Source organism: Limanda limanda, chromosome 11, assembly GCF_963576545.1.
Source record: "Limanda limanda chromosome 11, fLimLim1.1, whole genome shotgun sequence".
NCBI classification, from domain to species: Eukaryota; Metazoa; Chordata; class Actinopteri; order Pleuronectiformes; family Pleuronectidae; genus Limanda; species Limanda limanda.
In genome coordinates, this window is record NC_083646.1 from 25698268 (window position 1) to 25719663 (window position 21396).

At 40.9% G+C, this 21396-nt stretch overlaps 1 protein-coding gene and 1 long non-coding RNA gene across 2 annotated transcripts; one reads left to right on the forward strand and one right to left on the reverse strand.

The window, feature by feature from the left end:
• The first annotated feature begins 1125 nt into the window (after positions 1-1125).
• Positions 1126-20556, forward strand: trhra (thyrotropin-releasing hormone receptor a). Its single transcript, XM_061082040.1, has 2 exons — positions 1126-1938; positions 20137-20556. Exons 1-2 carry the CDS (start codon positions 1126-1128, stop codon positions 20554-20556), a joined length of 1233 nt encoding a protein of 410 aa, XP_060938023.1.
• Positions 12794-14636, reverse strand: LOC133014777 (uncharacterized). The gene is made up of 4 exons (XR_009681486.1): positions 14465-14636; positions 13512-13657; positions 13002-13160; positions 12794-12855 (listed from the first exon to the last, which is right to left on the reverse strand). It is a non-coding gene; the product is annotated as an uncharacterized LOC133014777 (long non-coding RNA).
• Positions 20557-21396: the final 840 nt, after the last annotated feature.

Here is a 21396-nt window from a genome sequence, read left to right on the forward strand (position 1 = left end):
CCACACAAACGTCTCTGCTATTGGACAAGGCTGTGATGTCTACGGTCAAACTTCAGGGGAGGAAGGTTTGTTATTGCTACATTTGTGAATATGTGATTGTGCTCATAAGGTGGAAATACTCAGCCCTGGTGTGTTTGCAAAAAAAATATGTACACACACACACAAACAAATTAGTAAACACAAATACACACACACACACAAAGACACACACACACACACACACACACACACACACACACACACACACACACACACAAATAAGTACACAAAAATACACACACACACACAGACACACACACACAGACACACAAATAAGTACACACAAATACACACACACACACACACATATATACACAAACTTGTATTTCAACATCCGTGTGCAATCATTCTGTATGATTCTCAACTCCATATGTAGTGAAATGTGTATATTGTGCACATATTCTCTCTATCTTAAACATTATTTTTCATTCTATTTTATCGCCCAATTTACATTTTCTCATCCACCTCATTCTGACCATCCCCTGGTGTCAAATGTGAGTTCTCGCCGGCGTGTGATCTAAAAAAGTTCATCTTGTCTTGATATCTAAATGGCAGGAGATAAGGTGTGACTCTGTGCAGTAAAACCGTCACGTGTCTTTGTGTAGTAAGATGCACCCGCCTGCACGGGGAGTCCCCACCCGAGGAGGTAAAGAAGGGTTTCAGTGTGAGTGCACTGCGAGGAGCTGCTGTGTGCCTGTGTGTGTGAGGAGGAGGGCTGGGCAGGACGCGCTCAGTCATGAGCGGGTGAGCAGGGAGACAGGAGCGCAGCGCGGAGCGGAGCTGCAACACATCCTCGCTCTGCAAACTTCTACCAACACCAGCCGGGGCTCCACTTCACACTCCTACTGTTTCGACGTGATGGAGAACTGTGCTGGAGTTTCATGATGCAGCATCACAGGCTGGATTTGGAGCAGACGCAGTGGGACTGGATTACATCTGGATGAAGGGAAGTTTTTTTTGCAGGATTTATAACCGGGCTCCTGTTGGCACTTTCTGACTCTTGGGGCCCTCATGATTTGATGTATTGATCTGGAACGCCTGGTGTGGTTCTCGTTAAAGCGCACAGAGTCCCAGCCTCCCGCTGTAATGGCAAACCTCACCATGGAGAACATGACCGTGCTGAATGACACGACGGTGCAGGGCAATCACACCTTGGGCCCATGGACTGACTACACTGTAGAGTACAAGGCGCTCAGTGTGTTCCTGGTGTGCCTCATATGCGGGGTGGGCATCGTGGGGAACGTGATGGTCATCCTGGTGGTGCTGACCACCAAACACATGCGCACGCCCACCAACTGCTACCTGGTGAGCCTGGCCGTGGCCGACCTGATGGTGCTGACGGCCGCCGGGCTGCCCAACATCACCGACGCCCTGTACGGTCAGTGGGTGTACGGGTACGTAGGGTGCCTGGGGATCACCTACTTGCAGTACCTGGGGATCAACGCGTCCTCCTGCTCCATCACCGCCTTCACCGTGGAGCGCTACATCGCCATCTGCCACCCCATCAAGGCGCAGTTCCTGTGCACCTTGTCCCGGGCGAAGAGGATCATCCTGCTGGTGTGGGCGCTCACCTCCGTCTACTGCGTCATGTGGCTCTTCCTGTCGGACACCAAAGAGTTGGTGTACGACAACGCGGTGCTTCTCAGCTGCGCCTACAAAGTGTCCAGGAGCCACTACCTGCCCATTTACTTCACGGATTTCGCGGCGTTCTACGTGCTGCCCCTCATGCTGGCCACGGTCCTGTACGGGCTGATCGCCAGGATCCTGTTCCTGAACCCGCTGCCGTCCGACACCAAGGACAAAGGCAGCACCAAGAAGTGGAAGAGGGAGATGAGCCAGGGAGGGAGGATGATCAGCTCCGGCAGCTCCAGCAGCACCACTGCGGCCTCCCGCAGACAGGTGGGCCACTGTTTGTTCACCAGCTCCATCACTGTGTTTGTGTAGAGGCAGGGAAGGCAGCTGCAGCGAGACCTCAGGTCAGCTGTCCCCCCCAGGTTGACCCTCCAATCAGAAACTATAGTGTGATCGATCTCATTCAGCTCCCCTGCTTGTCAGATAACAATGTGGACATGATCTCATTCAGACATTGCCCACATGTAGTATTTAAAAAAAGAGCCATCCTTCATCATTTCATGATTCGTCCTCTTATAATCACTGACTGCTTGATTATTCCACTCGAAACCACTTTACACTCCAATCTGTTCAACATGTCAAGTACAGTTTGGTTGAAAGACAGATTTTTAATCTGGTTTTAAGCTCTCCTCTATGAGCAGAGAATGACACAAACTAATAAACAACACAGAATTGTATAAATCTGAGGTAGATGACTTGTGTGTTATAACTCCTCACTATGCACACTGCAATATATTGACAGATTGAACTTTTGACCTATTGCTATTGAAAGAAATTATACAGCGAGATTTCTGGATATTGTTTTTATGCCTATACCAGTAACTGAAACAAAAAACCCTCCCTAAAAACATATTTTGATTCACAAAATCTTGATCCTTATCTGGATCCGCACCAAATGACACCTGTTTAAACTGTACATGTGCCTGTTTCTTTTTCATAAAGATCCCTGCAGGCTTCCTCAAATGTGCTCCAAAAGTTATCCAGTCAAACATCTCATTTACAGCTGGTTTGAGTTACACAGGATGCTTAACCTTCTTACATTTTCAATTTGGAAACTGCACAATTTAAGAAAGCTGTTATCTACATAGTTTGTGTTCCGGCATATATCTGCCTGAGTGTAGACATATTTAGTTTCTTATTTTAATGATCTGAACCAGCAGTTCCATTGGAGAGTCTCCTGATCAAACCCTTCTGAGGGGTGTGGTTTGCAGCTCTGCATCACATTTTATTTATTTGTGTATATAAATGAATATCTCTGAGTAAAGCAATCAAAATTAAATCAAAGTCATCTACGCTATGTAATTTCAGTCCTGGAGAAACTGAATTAATAAAAAACGTAAATTTCACAAAACATGTTATGAAGCCAAATGTAGGCCTACTTACTAAAATTAATGCCAGATGTGTATCAATAAACTATTCAAGTTTTTCCCATTTGAATAGTTTATTTCTATTAAAGGGACTCTTACCTTTGTTGCATTTGAGAATTACAGCACATTCAAATCATCCCGCCTTCCTCCAATGCCCCACCCCCTCGTTCCCATCCGCGGTGTTTTTTTGAAGAAACTTTATTTACAAGCAGACTTACAATCTACTGCCTCCGCGCACGCTCGTGAGTTTTTGTTTACCATAGCAATGGATTCGGTAAGTTATATACATTTACATTCACATGCCTTGATGACGCGGGCCCGAATGCGCCACAAGAAGCAGACGGAAAACCTGCATGTCCATGCAGCAAACAGACAGGTCTGTCGGCCAATAAGGTCCTTCGGTCCGAAGAATTTTATTGGTTGAAGTTTTCACTAAATATTATGAGAGTGAAATAATTGTTTGTTTTTACTCCTGGTGGGTCTGTCTTGCATTTTAGAGTGTCATTACCTTATTAATACCAATTTAACCTTATCCAAAAAAAGTGTAAAAATGCAACAAAGGTAAGAGTCCCTTTAAATTGTCAAAGTGGTGACCCTTGCCTCAAAATACAGAAATGACCACAAAGCAATTGTTATTTCACCAGAAGTCTTTCATGTTGTATGTGTGTTTTACATGTAGTGCATATTAATATTACTAAAAAGTTAAGAAAGAAATTTACAGTATGTTATTTTACTTAAAAGCCAATAGAGATCTTATTTGTGAGAGGTGTGCGTAGTCGACACCAAGAAAAGATCAACAGTTAAAAAAAATCTCTTGTCTTTGCAGCTGAGCTCTCTGAGCCCGAACACATGGGAAATATAGAGTATATAACATCAGTCCAAAATCAGGTTTATAGCAAATTCGCATTCAATTAGGAAAAGGAACAGAGTTTAATGGCGGTATACTAATAAAATAATGTTAACCTTTTGAGCTGTTCTGCTTGAGCTCTTGTGGAGCTGTTGCTATACCACAGGGACATGTAGCTATAATGTATGAAAAATGTGAAAAAAAATAATTAAAGACAAAAGAAAATATCCAAACCGGTAAAAGCTGACCCTGAATTGACTCAATTTACATTTTCATAGAGTTTAGTGAAGTACAAAATCACTTTCCACTTTCCCTTAAAACATCTTCTTAAATCTTTGACACACCTTTATAGTAGAGCTCACAGTAAATAAGAGTCAAAGTAAAAAAAGTGATGAATGCAACAGGACCTATTTGGGTCCAATCTTGATCATAAGGATGGAACTCAGAGATTAACAAACCTTCAATTGACCTTTTTACTTTTTGTGAATTGAGACTCTTTTTTTTAAAACACTGCATTATGACACATCTAAATTCAAACTATCCTTTATAAAACTGTTCTATCCTCCTGACGTAGTTGAAAATCAGTGGGTGCTCTGAGGCACAGACACGACTGTGGCAGACACTCAGGTAGATAGCAGAGCTGGACGTTTGTTTATCAGATCACGAGGAGACGCTCTCTTGGAATGACAGGGGGTGTGGTGCCCTGAGGCAGCTCCAAACTCCAAATCAGTTAACCCCAACCCAAATAGGCTTTTGGCTTGTTTTTTTTATCATGTTTAAACACACCCACCATGTGTGTCTGCATTAAAAGCTCATTGTGCTCATATAAGGAACAATCCATACCATGCACGTTAGTGAATTACCCAAAGGTGAAGAAATAATGAGGACTGGGTGTCTCGCTCACTGGAGCCCCTTTCCAGTCCAATTAAACTCTCCTCAGTGCAGCTCAAACACCATAGCATAGAAGCAGAGAATATTTAATTACAAACCTGAAGTTTCACATCAGGATTATCACCTGGTTAATAATATATAACAAATCCAGGCTTTGTTAAATGTGCACATGTACAGATTTGAAAAGTCTTCCAATTTGGAAATCTATCTGAATAAATAAATAAAGTTTAACAAAGTTTCCCCAAGGAGCAGTTCTTCCCAACACCTTTGCAGTTGTCTTTTCATAAATGTGATTAATTTATATAGGCTGCAAAGCTGTTTTAAGCTCTATTTTTCTACACGTAAATATCTGCTCTATCAAATTATAATTATTCTTCCATCTAGATTTGCCCTATTGCTTATTGAAACTACAAGGGTACCCAGAGAGTGCCTCCACCAAAGCTGACAGGCCACTTTATCACCGAATTGCATCTACATGTAGTGAGATTAGAAAAGTTCTGCATACTGCTCCCTTTAAACATGGGGCAAATATCCATTCTCCTATGATGTTGAAAGGAATATCTGTCACTGTACAGAAACTGAGAGATAAGCCTCTTAGAAATACTGATTTTGATTCACAAAATCTGGATCATTTTCTGGATCCACACAATTGCATCTGTTTTTTTAGATACCAGTAAAATGTCCGTTCTACACCTCCCTGTTTGGAATTGGCTGTTTGTCTTGTCTGTGGTGATGCTGGATGCAGCTTATTTTTCCTGACAATGTCAACGTGACCGACAATAATTGAACCATGGCAAATAAAGACCTGCTGCAGGACTCAGTCCACAGAATCTGAAGCTGCACCCAGGCTACACAAATAGCTTATCACCTGTTTATTTAAAGTTCAGTAACGCTCCATACGTTTTACAGACCCCGAACTGAAGGGTTGGCTGCTGTTGTCGTTGTGTCACGTGTGTTTATGAGTCCCAGCCAGTACCTCTAAAGATTGTTGGTCGCCTGTGTGATGGAAATTTGACCTGGTGAGACTTCTGAAATAAAGAGATTAGTGAATAATAGTCTTTAAGTATACTTTATTCCTTGAGAGGAAGGTCAGACAAGCATACAGCATGCGAAGAGCATTCTGCAGAGGGGATGACAAAGCTACAGTTGCAGGCGTGTGCTTTTTAATGCAGATGCACTGAAGAGATATGTGTTTGTCTGTGTGTGTGTGTGTGTGTGTGTGAACTATGTGTATGAACTGAGTGAATAGTAAAATACCAGGAGATAAGACCCAGACACAGGCTGAAGGCCTCTTTCAAGGTCTTGGTGGGGGGGAGACGAGCACAGTCTCAGATTTGTGGCCCTGATGTCATCTTACAGTTACACAAGCAGAAATAGTATGCATAAGCAGAGATAATATATAGTGTTGTATAATGGTCAAATTTTTCCATTACACCTGTTTATTTCAAAATTTTTATTTATAATGTATCACGTTTCCAAATTGCATCAACTACGACACTCCACTTTGTTACATGCGGAACAATACAAATGCTAAGTGTGTTCTTTTAAACACAACATCTCGCAGTATTAAAACAAATGGAAAAAAAATCCTGACTCCTCCTATCTAAATTGAATCTGCGCTGGAAAGTATTGTATTCTTCCTTGGCCCACAACCAATTCTTCCAAGCTTCAAAATTGTTCAGTAACTTTTGCATAATCTTGCTCACAGACGGACAGCGATGAAAACATAACCTCAGTGTTGAAGGTTATCGTGTAGATATTCAAATGGAAGGCAGTCACATGAAACAACTAATCCGAATTGTTAAGCAAAATGAAAAAACTGTGCCTTGAACAGTCTTGTTTGATTGTTCAGTGGAGGACTGATTGATCAACATTAGATATTTGTCTTCACGCTCAGATCCTTTGTATACTTGGATCACCTGGGTCCTGTGCTACGAAGCCGGATTTGCTTATTCGGGCTTTCATGTCCTATGAAGCTCGTTCACTTCTTATCGGGTTAAATCACCATGGTAACTTCTGCGGAGCAGGTAAAGTTGATGATAAAACATCAACCTGTATAAAAGCTCTGCTCACTGACCAGTCAATTCCTTTGAAACATGACATTAGCGTTGTTACAGCATCCTGTGGAGCTTTGTGAGCTGCTGGAGCCGAATTTAACCAGCCTGACACGTAAGAGCAATGTGCTCACAGTCACAGTACCACAGACAGTCTGCATCGCTCTATGTTTCTTTACTGAAATTACTGATATTCATGTACTGGGTGTGTTAGCGGCGGGATAACCAGACAGTTAAATAATTTTATCCTTCTCTTTAAGTAGGTGCAATTAACTATTTATTTGGAATGGGGGATAGATAGTTTACAGATTTACTTTGTGACAGCTACCATCCTTCCCTCTCCTTCTCTCTCACTATCTCTCTCTTTCACTATCTCTCTCTCTCGCTGAGACTTGTGTAGTCAGCATTCACCAAAATGACACTACACTGTTGCGCTGTTAGTTCTCTCCTAAAAGCGAAGGATATGGGAAGTTTAAAACCCTGTCACCTAGATGCAAAGTGCGCACAGTCATGTTCATGGCGCACGAAAATAAGTCCATATTTTTTTATTGACTAATAATAGCAAATGTTTCCAGCCCGGTGTGTCCTCTGAGTCAGTGCAGGTAGTGTGTGTCAAACTAAAGCTCCTTGTTAAATTACACATTCACACAATAAGAGATGTTTTACCTGCTGTCCTTCTTGCATTTAGCAGCTTTAACTGTGTTTCTTTTAGTCTGGATAATGCGTTTCCACTCATTTTTCTAACATTCTAGTTTTCTCCTTGTTGTGAAATATGTGGTCAGTTCACTTGTCCATGTCTTTGATTGGTCTCATGCAGTGAACACGCAGCTTTCATCTGCATGAGCTCAGATTTGATGAGGAAAACATGGTTTCACTAATCGAGTTGATGAGCTGCTTCGTGTGACCGCTTAGCCTGATTGTGATTGTAAGGTTCACCCGGTGATCGGAAAGAGATCCAGGGTGGGTTGAACTCGCTTGGTAGTAGAGACCTCTGGGTTGAGTCTACTTCATTGAGCCAGTCATATTCAGAGTACGTCCTGGTGTCTTAACAGGAAATCTCTTTCTAATCAGTCATGTTTGTTTAGAGTAAAATTAATTAGGGACAAAGAAGGCAGCAAAATGATCAAAGTCTGGATCATTTCTGTGGTCGGCTCATTTGCATCAGGAGCTGTGGTGACATGTCAGAGGTTTTTCATCAGAGGAGCAGTGAGCTAATTTTTTCAATTTCAACCTTCAATCAGTAATCAACAGGGAAAGAGATACCCCTGTAAAGACGAGCAACAGGATGCGTTCAAGTGTTCTCAGCTCAATTAAACCAAAGAAAGAGAGAAATGTGATGAAACTAAAAATAAAGAATAGCTCTTAGTCCACAGTTTTTTGAGTAGTAGAGCATGTGGTGGCAATGACTTCTGCACCAAGTTTGTCCAAGCGGAACATTTCTCTCCAGACTCTGTCACGCAAAAATAAAATGGTAAAGGACCAACAGACTAATGAGGGTGACTCATGGTCTTATTCTACATAAAGTCAGGCTGACAACGTCTCTGTGATTCTAGTTTTAAATTACCTCCGCCGAGGAGCTCATTCACTCCTGTCCCTTTGTGTGTGTGTTTGTAAGCAAGACTTCACAACAGAACAGACTGAGAGTTCATAGAAGGAAAGATATGGGTCAGAGAGGTACCCATTTAATTTCGGTGTAGATTCGGTTCAAGGGGCAGATCCAGGACTTCTTTCCTTTATTTCTTCTTTCCTTTTTCTTATCATGAAACTTGATGAGAAAAATCAGACATATTAAGGGAACTGTTATCTATGTGTGTGAGAAATTTGGTGAAGCTTGATTGAATGTAAGACATTGTAACATTGTTGGAATTAGAATTATTGATTGACTAATATGTGTTAGGCTTTCTAGGCTATGAGGGGTAAGATCCCTAACTTGACTGAAATAACCAGGTTTAGTTTCCAGGTTCGTTCAAAGTTTGAATCACTGTGTTTTAAATATATCATATGTAAATGAGAATTTTGGGTTGTTTTTAAATATGTGACCATGTCCAGAAGTGCCACTACTATGGTAGATATCATTACATGTTAAGTAACTAAAATGTTTTTTTATCTAAATTTTGCATAAGACTGATGTTTTGAATTCTGCTTTATAAAGAATTAACTAAACCCAGAAGAGATTAGTTTAACGCAACTCTAAAAAAACAACTTCTTTTGACGTCAGCTGCAAAGTCACCTAAAGATGGTGGTATAAATGATTATCATGTTTTATCATATAAAGTGTGTATATAAACTCTCAACATTGAATTCAGGAGATCTTTGTTGCCTTTCAAAAAGATGGAAACTTATAGGCAAAATGTAAATTAAAGAAAATTATCTCCGAAACTAGAAAACTGTAAATTTCTTATTTTAAAAAGACATTTTAGTTTAGCGTATAAATGAGCCAAAGTTTTAGTGCGTGTTTCTACAAAGGTCATCACAACACACAATTAGTGTAGTTAGCTGTGTCAAAAATGCAGTAAAATAGATAAAACTATGCTTCGGGCTGTTTTCAACGGACGTATCACAAGCTGTTACATGCCCTGTGTAGAACGTTCAGCTAATTGAAACATACATTTGAAGACATGCATGAGACGGACGACTGAACAGCTTTAGTGTTAGGGTCTGTAACAGAATGAAAAACAGGCACAAATGCAGTTTCATGATTAACTTGCAATTTAACAGCTACTGTATATGAACATAGATTTACTGAATGAGAACTCTTGGTATTATTTTCATGCAGATATCCATTAATGGTGGTATGGGGTTTTGTTTTGTCTTTCTTGGAATATTTAGCCTGTAACTTGAGAACTTGGTGGATCTTTGCCGCTCTTGAATGCACCTTTGTGAGGATCAGGTGTAGCTGCTTTCCCTGCTTATTGCTTATTGTGTGAGGTACACTTAAAAAGCAGAACTCACTGAAACTCTAATAATAATAAACTCATTGTGAGGCGCTTCCTCACAATGCATCAGCGGCACCTAGTAAATACAGGCATCAGAAAGACATTGACAAATGAATCAAACTTTTTTGTGTGCTGCCCTTCTTTTCCTTATTCACTTTATGACAAACAAAGACACTGAGCTTTTTCTTAAAAAATAAAGAGAACCAAACAAAATAATAGGTACAAGGGTTTTTTCTCTTATGATATCTTGGGTTGGACCTAAGCAAAATCAAGTCACCTCATCAATATTTAAGCAGTAGTGTGGCTGCATCATGTTAATCTGAATAGGCTTAGTCAAGTTGACTCAAGTCAAGTGTTTGGGTGGAGATGCAGCTGTGCTCACAAACCGGACACTGTTATTTAGTGGATTAAAGCTCTTTGACAATAGTTTTTAATGCTGGGCATACTGATCCTTTGAGCACCTAGTTAATTTAGTGACACCCATGGGTGCTCCAGGTAACAAGTAATAATAATAAAAGTCCTAGAGTTCTCATTGAGCATCTACTTTTGTTGTCTTCAGATAGAACTCATGAGCTCGTGGTGATGGAAGTTTTGTCCGTTCACTTTTCGATATAATGTAAAAAATGAGTTCCCAACTGGGAAAAACGCCATCTCAAATCAGACTCGGAACAAAATCGTAATGTTTGAACATTTTTTTTACGAATTGCTGACAGCATCACTTAAACCAATGAACATAATCATCTCTAAACAGTAGTTCAATCAAGAGAGACTTCTACTCAACGGCTTAACAACATTTTTTGAAATGCGCACAGAGAAAGTGAAGTTGAATGCTGTAGTCTTTGGCGTTTTAGACCCCTAGTGATGTCATCACACTGTAAAAAAAGAAAAGTTGACTCAACTTAAAAAAGTAAAGCAACCAGCTGCAACGCTTTTTTGAGTTGACCTAACTTAAGGGCTTGTGAGTTGTGTCAACTTAAATAATTAAGTTCACTCAAAATGTTATATAGAGTAGCTCTGAATGGTGATGTTCTGTTAGACTAACTTAACATCTCCATTCAGAGCTACTCAAATCTACAAGTTAGGAATACTAGATTATATGCATGCTAATGATTTGAAAACATACATCAACAGAACTGGATCGTTTCAGTCGAGAGAACTTAAACTTAAACTTGAAATGCTTAGTTAACTCAACTTTGCTGCCCATCAGTTGAGCTAACTCAAGTTTACTCTATTCATACTGTTGTGGAAATTCAATAATAACACCAAAATTCTATAAAGAATCTGTTTATTAAGAACACAGGGGTTAACATTATATAAATCCAATAACTACAAAAAAGGCAACATTGAAATTGCAGCAGCAGGGATGCTTAAGTGAACTTGGTAACATTATACAATTATTTTCAAAGATAGAATATGTAAACACATAACAAAGTGCAGAACCAGCTCTCAATACTTTAGCTATAATATAGAAAACAGTATGATTGACACTATGAATCACAAAACATGTGTTAGTCAGATACTTGAGGAAACCACTGGCCAAACCCAGCAGTGAAGAAAGTGCATCCATAAAAAACATGTAACAAGACACAAACGTGTTCAGTTGCAGAGATAACCAAATCCAGCACTTAGTAAACACTAACTTCCAATGGGAACATGGGATTCGTAGCAACACTACACAAACTTGTGTAGCTACTACTGAACTTGAAAACATGTTTTGAGGAATAAAGTGACATGTCTATAGAAAGTGCATCCATAAAAACGTGTAACAAGACACAAACGTGTTTAGTTTCAGAGACAAACAAATCCAGCAGTTAATTAACACTAACTTCAAATGGGAACATGGGATTTGTGTAGCTACTACTGAACTTAAAAACATATTTTGAGGAATAAAGTGACATGTCAATGTGTGCAAATATGTGCATTGAACACATGTCTATGTGTCATGGTATCGGGCTACTTTAACAAGTTGTTTTTCAGAGCCTGAACACAGGCAGAACACTCTGTGCCAAGGTTCATAAAAATCTTTTGAAGGGCCTCAAAAGTGTACCTCAACCCTTTGGGGTAGTCCAGGTTGAGGTTGTAGATGCATCCAAAGAGAAGTACAATGGCTGTACTGATGTCAGAGATGTCCTCCACAACAACCTTTTCCTCGATGACAAGGGCAATGTTGATTGTTCTGGGCATTGAGTGAGCTCTCCCAACATCATCTTCAACAATGGTGACTATGCCAAGTTGAACACCTGCAACGGACGTTTCCTCCGAGTCTGTATCACAGAGAAAACAAACAGACATTACTTAAATTTTTAATGTTTTCATCACCACATTTATAAATAAATTATATACCCCTGCCCATGAGTAAAGTGACATGCACTTTTATGAGTTAAACTTTGAGTGCAAGTGACCACTGTTCAAAATATGAAGAAATTTCCTAACGACAAATTTAAGATGCATTAAAAAATACAATTTGTAAGGCCACCAGATAAATTTTGACCACCCAGATGTCATCAATTAATCCATGTGAAGGGATAATTTGTGCGAAATCTGGCATTTTTTTTCTAAAGGTGCTCTTAAAATTCAGCTGGTGTGCAGTTTAAAAGGTGTGGGATAATCCTTTGATTCCATAAGTGTTAACAATCCAAAAAGGATGGACAATATCTCACCCTGACAGTGCATATAAAATCGGCCACAATCCAAACACTAAAACTTGCAGCAAAATTTACTGATTTAAGGTTTTTTTTAGGTCAACCCTCATAGATTACCTCTTGATAATGTGTTTTTACTTTTATTGTTAAAGATTTCAGCCTTAATTAGGGATAACTACTTCTATTACATTAAAGGGAATATAAATAAGTGGTTTTATTGCATATTCCTATCAAATGAATGCGTTTGCTCCCTAATCAGAGATGTTCTGGCCCCTTGTATATTTATATTGGCCCAGCTATTAAAAAAATGGAAGAAAAAAACTTCAATGGTATAAACCGAAGTATTCTTACCAGACATGTCTTCAGGACGTTGCCTGGATTCACCCTCAAATAGAGAGGTAGACCTCGGAGAGCTGTGGCCTTCCTTTGTGCAAGCACATTGGTTGTCTGAAAGACACAAATAAAGTTAAAAAAAATATACCATGGCCTGAAAATAAAATCACACCACACCTATTCACAATTTATGTTAATGTCTGTTTGCAATGTGAAAATGCACTCTCAGAAAACCTTAATTTATCTCCTACTTGCATTACCTGTTCATCAAGGTTGTCAAATAGGGCCTTTAAGTCCTTTCCTAGTGTCCCGCTACGTGTTCTGTAAAGCTTTATCAGGTTTGAGGCGTGTGCATCCAAAGATGTGAAGAATGTCTTCTTTAGATCCACTTGAGTGATTCAAAAAAACTCAGCATATATCTAAGAGAGGAGAAATAACAGTATTAGTGTTAATACAGACTCCAATTACAGAAGGTGCCCACATTGTACAGTTATAAACTAAAAAGGTTTGCTACATCCGGAAGCTGAGCAGAATGGTGGAATTGGTAGAGCATTTAGGACATTACACATTATATAAAAAAAAAATCTTACCAACAGTAAACAGTAAACAATAAACAGTCACATGCTGCCTCAAATTAGTCCTTAGATGGGCTATGTATTTCTTTGGGGCACAGATGTCTTTAAAGTCACACAATTGACAAAAAAAGGTGACTTCTACTTCAGTTTTTCTGGACTTTGTGTGTACTCTTGAAAGGTGGCATTTTAACCCACCGCTTGTTTTGAAAGTGCAGCAGCAGTCAGTGTACAGGCACGGCAGTGGCCAGAAGCGTCCCCGGTAGTGGCAAAGTCGGTAATGCTTGAGGAGAATATCCTGATTAGGGTGCGAGAACTTGCACTCCTTACACTGCATCCAAATCCTGTGAAACAAGGAAAACACATTTAGTTTATGAGTTTAACACCACCCAAATGAACAAACTCAATTTGGCTGAGGCAGAGGTAGGCAACCTTTACATCAAAAGAACCATTTTGCCCACTCTTCGCCCAAATAAAATTAGTCTGGAGCTGAGAAACATATTTGATAAGAAAGCTTATAAAGTTGCATTTATGAAATTATAGAACAATAAAGAACTGTTGACTTTTATAGCTATTTTTACCTGTTACAAAGGAAAAAACACCAAACTCTTATGAAGAGAAGAAAAATACAGAGGCAAGTGTAGGTGTACTTTGAAATAAATTAAACACAGAACTATGTAGGGCTATTTGAGTTACATTTCCCCATATTTGTGGGAAATGTATGTAATAAGTAGTTATTTTGAAATAAATAACACGTGAACGAGCTCTGTATGAAAGCTTAATTGTTAAATTCACCGTTATGCTAAGATTCAAACAGAAAAGACACCAACAGACGACACATACCCCAGTATACACAAGGAGAAGATCATCAAAATTTACCATTATTTTATTGATAACTCAACTTAACACGTTGGTAGTTTATAAACGTAGCACGGTGGTTTGGGTGGGGTTGGTCTACAGATAACTTAAAGTAAGCAAACACGTGGCTTTCACATGTAGCTGAAAGTTAGCAAACACGTGGCTTTCACGGGTAGCTAACAGGTAGATTTTATGGATAGCTTACACATGTAGTTTTGTAAACGTTGTGAATCATTGCATTCGAAAGACAACGGGTCGCAGAATAACCAGTAAAATAGCGGCGGGAGTCTTACCTAGTTAGTGCTGGAAGAAAGTGAGGAGGACACGCAGCCGTAGGACATGCGGTCGGAGGACATCAGTCGACAAAACTTGCCGTCGGGCGATATCAGGCGGCGGAACTTGCGATAGAAGGACGTGCATCTGATCAACTACACCCCAACATGTCCAGACAAGCCCACTCTACCTGAGAGCGCTGGGCTGGCGTCTCAAAACACGAGTGCGCAGTGACGCTGACTACGTCATGACGTCGCTTTCCGGACGCGGAAGCCACGCTGAAGCGCCGTGCAGCGCTTGCTCCAACATTAACCAACATTGTCCCATCATTAATCTTTTTTTTCACTGCACTTCTCCACTTCAATTATTAATTTAATGCCATCCATGTTGAAGAAGTTCTCCGCTGTTTGCTCCGTTAAATGTCGGCTGTCGAGGGTAAATTACGTATTCTCCACTCAAGCCTGTGTGGAGAATACGTAGCCCCACTCTCTCTTTTAATCTTTATCACTGCTTGTGTGGCTGCAGTGGATGGGCAGAGGGGGACATTTAATAATGTGGTTGGTAAAAGTGGTAAAATTAAAACTCCAAGACGACAGAAGGTGAATACAAAGTAAGGGGTAAAAAGAAATCTGAACATGCTATATATATATATATTTTATATGTGTGTGTAAATGTGTATAATAATAATACAAGACATAAATATATATGTTCACATATGTATATATGTTTGTTTGTGTGTGTGTGTTTATATATACATATCTAAGTAGATATATTCCATATATAAATGCATTCATATCATTCAATCTGAACTTATATTTGCATCCCGGAGCTGGCTAAGCAATATTTGAAGTTTCCTCAACTTAAAATGTTCAGTTGACTGCACTACTTATTTGTAAACTTGAAACTTTGGGTTTGCTCAACATTTAAAAAAAAAATTTGCTCACTCAACTTTTAAAAATAAGTTAGACCAATGATTTTGAAGTTGGGCTTTTTACAGTGCAGGATTAGAAGTTAGGGGTGGAGCAGAACATAGGATATCAATCCCACATTGGTCTAGACCAGGGGTCTCAAACTCGTGGCCCGCGGGCCAATTGCGGCCCGCGGGACGATATTTTGTGGCCCCCACCTTAATATGAAAGTTTAATGTTAGTGCGGCCCGCACAAACATTGTAGCAGCTCCGCTGTTAGCTGCTGTGTGGGACAATGTTATGATGTTCTGGTTTCCTACTGTGTGCCTGACCAGTGAACGCAGCATGTAAGTGAGTGACATGGGGGGCGGGGTCGTGTGTGTGTGTACGTGTGAGAGTGAGTGAGAGAGAGAGCCGGGAGAGAAAAGAGTGGCTTTGGATGTGCGGTGCAGGAGGGTGAAATTCATAGTTTTCTGCCCTCTTTCGCGCAGGTCATGATGTATCCAGTGCTTCATTTATAAATCACAAGGTGCCGGAACGCTAAGTACATATCACAGCGCAGGTACGACGAGCACAGGTCCCGGAACGCACATAAAACGCCGCTTAAAACAGCACACACATGCCACTTACAATGCAGTGGGACTTATACTGCAGTGACGGTGTCAGTCTTTATGTCAGTGATTAATAAAGTGGCGTCTTGAGCAAAGGCGACTTCTGTGTCCAGCGGAACGGAACACACACACACACACACACACAATTTGTTAAATTGAAGGCAAATTCAAGGGACACCACGGCTCCTTTACGCACACGCTGCGCTGTGAGGTTTTGGGAGCTTCTTTACGCAGACAGATTATTCTAAACCGCAGCAGTTTATAACCAGTGGCGGTTCGTCATACAGGGCGCTGGGGCGCCGCCCACCCTACAATTTTGAGATGAAAAAAAAAAAATGACATGTCAAAAAACATTATATATCAAATAATTTAATAAGAAATGTACTGTTTTAAAGCATTTAATGTGTGCCGGAGACCGTAAGCCCCTGTCAAAAACCACTTAATATATTATATTTGGTAATATATTTGCCATTCGTTATCACTGAGAGAGAAGCCACTCCTCCCTGTGGGCGCCGGGCAAGTGGAAGTCTATGGAAGCCAACAAAAGGGGCAGGAACATTTGAGCAAGGACAGCTTCTCAATGGCGGATGACAGTTCGAGCCATGGGCGCACTTCACCTGCGCCTACAGCCAATGAAAGGGTTTCTTATACATCATGCTGACAGGACTGTCCAATCAGAGACCTTATCACTGATCTACAGGAGCTGCATAGTTAGCAGATACTTTTAATCTGCACGGAGGTGCAGCTCCGGTCCCGGAGCACTGAGTGAGACAGGTAGAGGACAGACAGTGGACAGATAGAAGCATTGTTGTTTACTGTGTCGTGTGTGTAGTTTTATCGATCAGTAATAATCAGCTGAAATTTTTAACCACATGTTAACGTGCATGGGGACGTGCTCCTCCGGGACCGTCCCCGGGGACATCCCGGTCTCGGTCACCTCCCGGAGCACCGGAGCACATTCCCGGGGACCGGGACGTCCGGGACGACCGGGACGCGACCGGAGCACCGGACTCCGGAGCACCGGAGGGAGGTGCACCCGGGGAGGTGCACCGGTCCCGGAGACGGTCCCGGAGGAGCACGTCCCCGGGGACGTCCCGGTCCCGGTCCGGAGGTCCCCGGAGCACCCCGGAGTTTTTTTTTTCTCATTGCGGTGGGCTATTTAAACCGCGCCGCCCAAGTGCGCCCCCCCCCAAAAAAATGTCACCAGCCGCCACTGTTTATAACACGTCATTGAGCTAATATCTACATTTTACAGTCTGGGCTGTTTTACATTATTATTTACACCTGATATGTGTGGATGAATTTTAATGATTTAAATTCCCTCATCCTCTGGTGGTGACATTTACGCACCGAGCCACGGACTGTACATGACCATATGCTAGTTATTTTGGTTCATCTTAGAAGTCTGCATTTGTTATTATTTTATGAAATTGTGATGCTGTTGTTAAGAAAGCTTTATATATAATTTATTAGATTATCTTGTTATTGCGTGGCCACAAATTAGTAATTCATCCACCGATGTCAACAGGGGCTCCGTAATTTTCTAGTGATTACATTATATTGTTATATTTTATTTTAATCATTTCTTAAAAAACTTTTTTTAATGTTCATATTTTTTTCGATACGAGAGGTACCGGATCTGCTCAAATAAGTCCCAGAACGCAGGCAAGCCAACACGCCGGCACAAAGTAAGCACAAAAATGTATAGAAAAATGTGAGGCTACAGGAGGAATTTGATCATAGATTTGCAGACTTCAAGACGCACAGAGCGACTTTTACAAAAATTTTGCGGATCCCTTCTCCTTTGATGTGCAAGATGCCCCTCCTGTGCTTCAAATGGAGCTCATTGGCCTGCAGTGCAACTCTGACCTCAAAGCCAAGTTCAGGGAGGTGAGTGGAAAGGAAGACAAGCTGGGGCACTTTTTGTGAGAATTGAACCCCAGCTTCCTTGAGCTTTCCCGAATGTTCAAGCGGACCATGTGCCTTTTTTGGAGCACATATTTGTGTGAAAAGCTCTTCTCCACCTTGAACTTCAATAAGTCCAGGTACAGGTCCAGGCTTACTGATGATCATCTTCAAGCCATACTGAGGGTCTCAACTGCTTCCTCCCTCAAGTCAAATGTGGCTCAGCTATGTGAGAGGAAGCGCTGCCAGGTCTCTGGCAGCAAGAAGTAGGCAAGAGAAGCCATGTTTACAAGAACTGTTCGTGTTCTTCAATATTCTATTCATGTTCAGAAGAACCCATTGAAGTTAAATAACTGTTAGTTATGACATTAGAGAAGTTTGGATTTTTTTAGCAAAGTTTTTTTTTGTGGAATACCTGATGCGGCCCAGCCTCACCCAGATACTGCCTCCAGCGGCCCCCAGGTAATTTGAGTTTGAGACCCCTGGTCTAGACACTAGTGGTGGTTGAGATTGGGGTGGAGATGGGTTACGCGCGTAACTGAATGACTGCTGACTGCAGAAGAGAGGAGAAGGGATTTGACAGCAGCCGCATGATTGCCTGAAAGAGAGCAGAATCAGATTGACCATTTAAAAAGCCCACAATCAGCTGATTATTAAGCAAAGAGCGAGTGAGAGAATTGAGATTGATTGAATGGGGGGAAATATTCCTGATTGAACTTACGCCGATCTTCGTTTGAGATGTCGGATTTTAAATGATTAGACTTCTGTAAACTCAAGATGGTTTTACGATTAACATGCGCATGTTTTAAATTAATTATATCACACCTGATCCTTTTCCTTTGCTCTACTGCAAATATTGGAAAAAGGTGTCAAGGTGCTCAAAACACATAAAGATGAATTTACTTATTTAAATCACAGGAATCTCAGCAATTGAGACCTTTCAAGGAGCACCTGAATGCAGAATTAGTGTACACGGTACAATTAGCAGGCCAGCTGTCAGGTAATTTATACAGTAAATGCAAAGGTATAATGAAAGGGAGATTGTATATCTGCATTTCACTAAGGTAATATACAATGCAGGATAGAAACTCTGTGACTTTTATTATTTTAACTTTTAAATTCAACAAAAAAATGTACTCTCATGGCCTCTGCCATTTCTGAAAATCTTATTGAACACGTCACAACTCATGAACTCAGATCTGTCAGAAAAGGGATGAGAGGGTTGTTCATACGGACTCTTCTTGTGAGCACTGCAAACACGACGTTGTCTGAGGACAGCAAACAAAACAGAAGAGCAATATTTGTGCCCAGTTACAGTCCTGACAAACTCAAGTTTTGTTTCCCCCCCACACACACATACAGCAATAAAGGGCACAGTGGAAATTGGTGTTGTTGGTTACATTTCTGAGAAACTGGTGGTGTGGAGCCTTCTGGCAGCAGCTGCTTCTCCTTTGGACGTATTTAGAATTTGCATTTGTCAAAAAGCCAAACATGACGCCTTGTTTTTGTGTGGATTCATTTTTGATGGATGATCGTGGTCAGGGCAAACATCTGTAACAAATACGTTGGCATATTTTTGTGATTGCTCGACAGTAAAAGCAGCAGGAAAAGTGTGTATTCCTAGTGCATAGAAAGATCCCTTGAACACTACAAGTGTAACGGCTCATTCCTTAATTTTTTCATAAATGGCATTTTTACATGTGTCAGTAGGATAACCACAGGCGTAAATACTAAGAATAGTGTTTGCTGCATTCCATTTAGCTGCTTCAGTCTCAGGGTCCTGTTATTGTGCACATCATGTCACACATCATGACTTGCTGTTCCACAATATTTTTGCATCTGTACCGGCAGCAGCCAGTGGCCTGAGGCATCATGTTTTCTGCTCTGTCCCATTCATGTGAACACGATATCTCAAGAATGCTTCGAGGGGATCCTTTCAAATTTGGTAGAAACATTTACTTGTATTTATGTATGAAGTGATTCCAATTTGGTCAAAGTTACGGTGATGTTTTTGATCTTGTGAACGCACATCTCAGAAACATCTTGAGTGAAATTCTTAAATTTCGAAAAACAAACCTTCATTTGGACTCAAAGATGAATTGATTCGATTTCAGTGGTCAAACGTCACAGTGACCTCATATGAGCTTCATTAAAATATTATAAGTAGAAGCTTTGATGGTTGGTGAAGGCTGCAACCACAGGACTGTTTTCTAGTCTGTCATTTGAGTTTGTTGCTGCAATTACTAACTCAAGACTGAACATTATTAGGTGACCAAGATGCTGGCTGTGGTGGTGATCCTCTTCGCCTTGCTGTGGATGCCCTACCGGACCTTGGTGGTGGTCAACTCTTTCCTGGACAACGCCTACCTGGACACCTGGTTCCTGCTCTTCTGTCGTCTCTGCATCTACTTAAATAGTGCCATCAACCCGGTCATCTACAATGCCATGTCCCAGAAATTCCGTGCCGCTTTCAAGAAGCTGTGTCACTGCGGCACCCAGCGCATGGAGAAACCAGCCTCTTACAGTGTGGCACTCACCTACAGTGTCATCAAGGAGACGTCCAACGGTGAAAGTCCCGACCACTTCACTACAGAAATGGACGCGTTCAACACACCAGCAGATCAGTACCGACCCACCAAGAGGATACCGTATGAGGAGCCTTCCCCTGGGGGCGATGTCAAAGTATGAATAAAACCAAACATAAAACCGATCAGCAGATATCAGAGACTGACAGCTGCAGTATGGATTAAGTCACCCAGTGGACAGTCCAGTCAGTTCTAATTTATCTGAGGAGTTTTCTCTCTGAAATGTTTATTTTACTTGACAAGCCCATTTACCAGATGCCAGCTAGGTTGGAGAAAAATGAGCTGCCTTGTAGTTCTTTAGTATTCTGTACAGAATAACTAAAATGAGTTATCACGAGCTGTTTGTTACACCTGCACAGGACTGAAGAGCTGAAAACACCGTTTTTAATGAAATTTGGCTTGAAAATGGGAAACATGTTGTCATTGGAGGGTGTGATGCACCCAACCCTAATAGTATATGATATAATGCAGAAACATGTTTTGTATAAACAATAACCCAAACTGTCACAGAAAAAACTTGCATGGGAGCAGCATGAGAGCAGTCAATCATCACCTACAGTCGATTGGTTTGTTTTAAGCAGACTTCCTCCACATTTACAGTAGCAGCCTCTGTTGAACCAGTGGACATTTTAGAGCTGGGTATGTCAATATTTATTAAAATATAAGTTTAGTTAATCATATTCTGTTCAGCTTGAAATTCAAATGTAGTAAGGAGAACATTTTAACTAAGTACATAGTGTGGTTTGTTGCCTCTGTGTTTTCTGAATATCATATCTAATGGGGAGAGGTGTAGCCAAAGTATCTCAACACCACACATATTTCTACCTCTTGAGCTCTTGAGCTTTGTTTTCTGTGCAACACGGTTTCCTCAAAGGCATCTTTAACCCAACCAACCTATTTAGGGAAGGTTGGTACTGTTTGGCAGTAACACAAAACACTTTGC

Coding starts and splice junctions, on each gene's coding strand:
- trhra (XM_061082040.1), top strand. CDS start 1,126: ATGGCAAACCTCACCATGGAGAACATGACCGTGCTGAATGACACGACG. Junction 1,939..20,136: donor CTGCGGCCTCCCGCAGACAG/GTGGGCCACTGT, acceptor GAACATTATTAG/GTGACCAAGATGCTGGCTGT.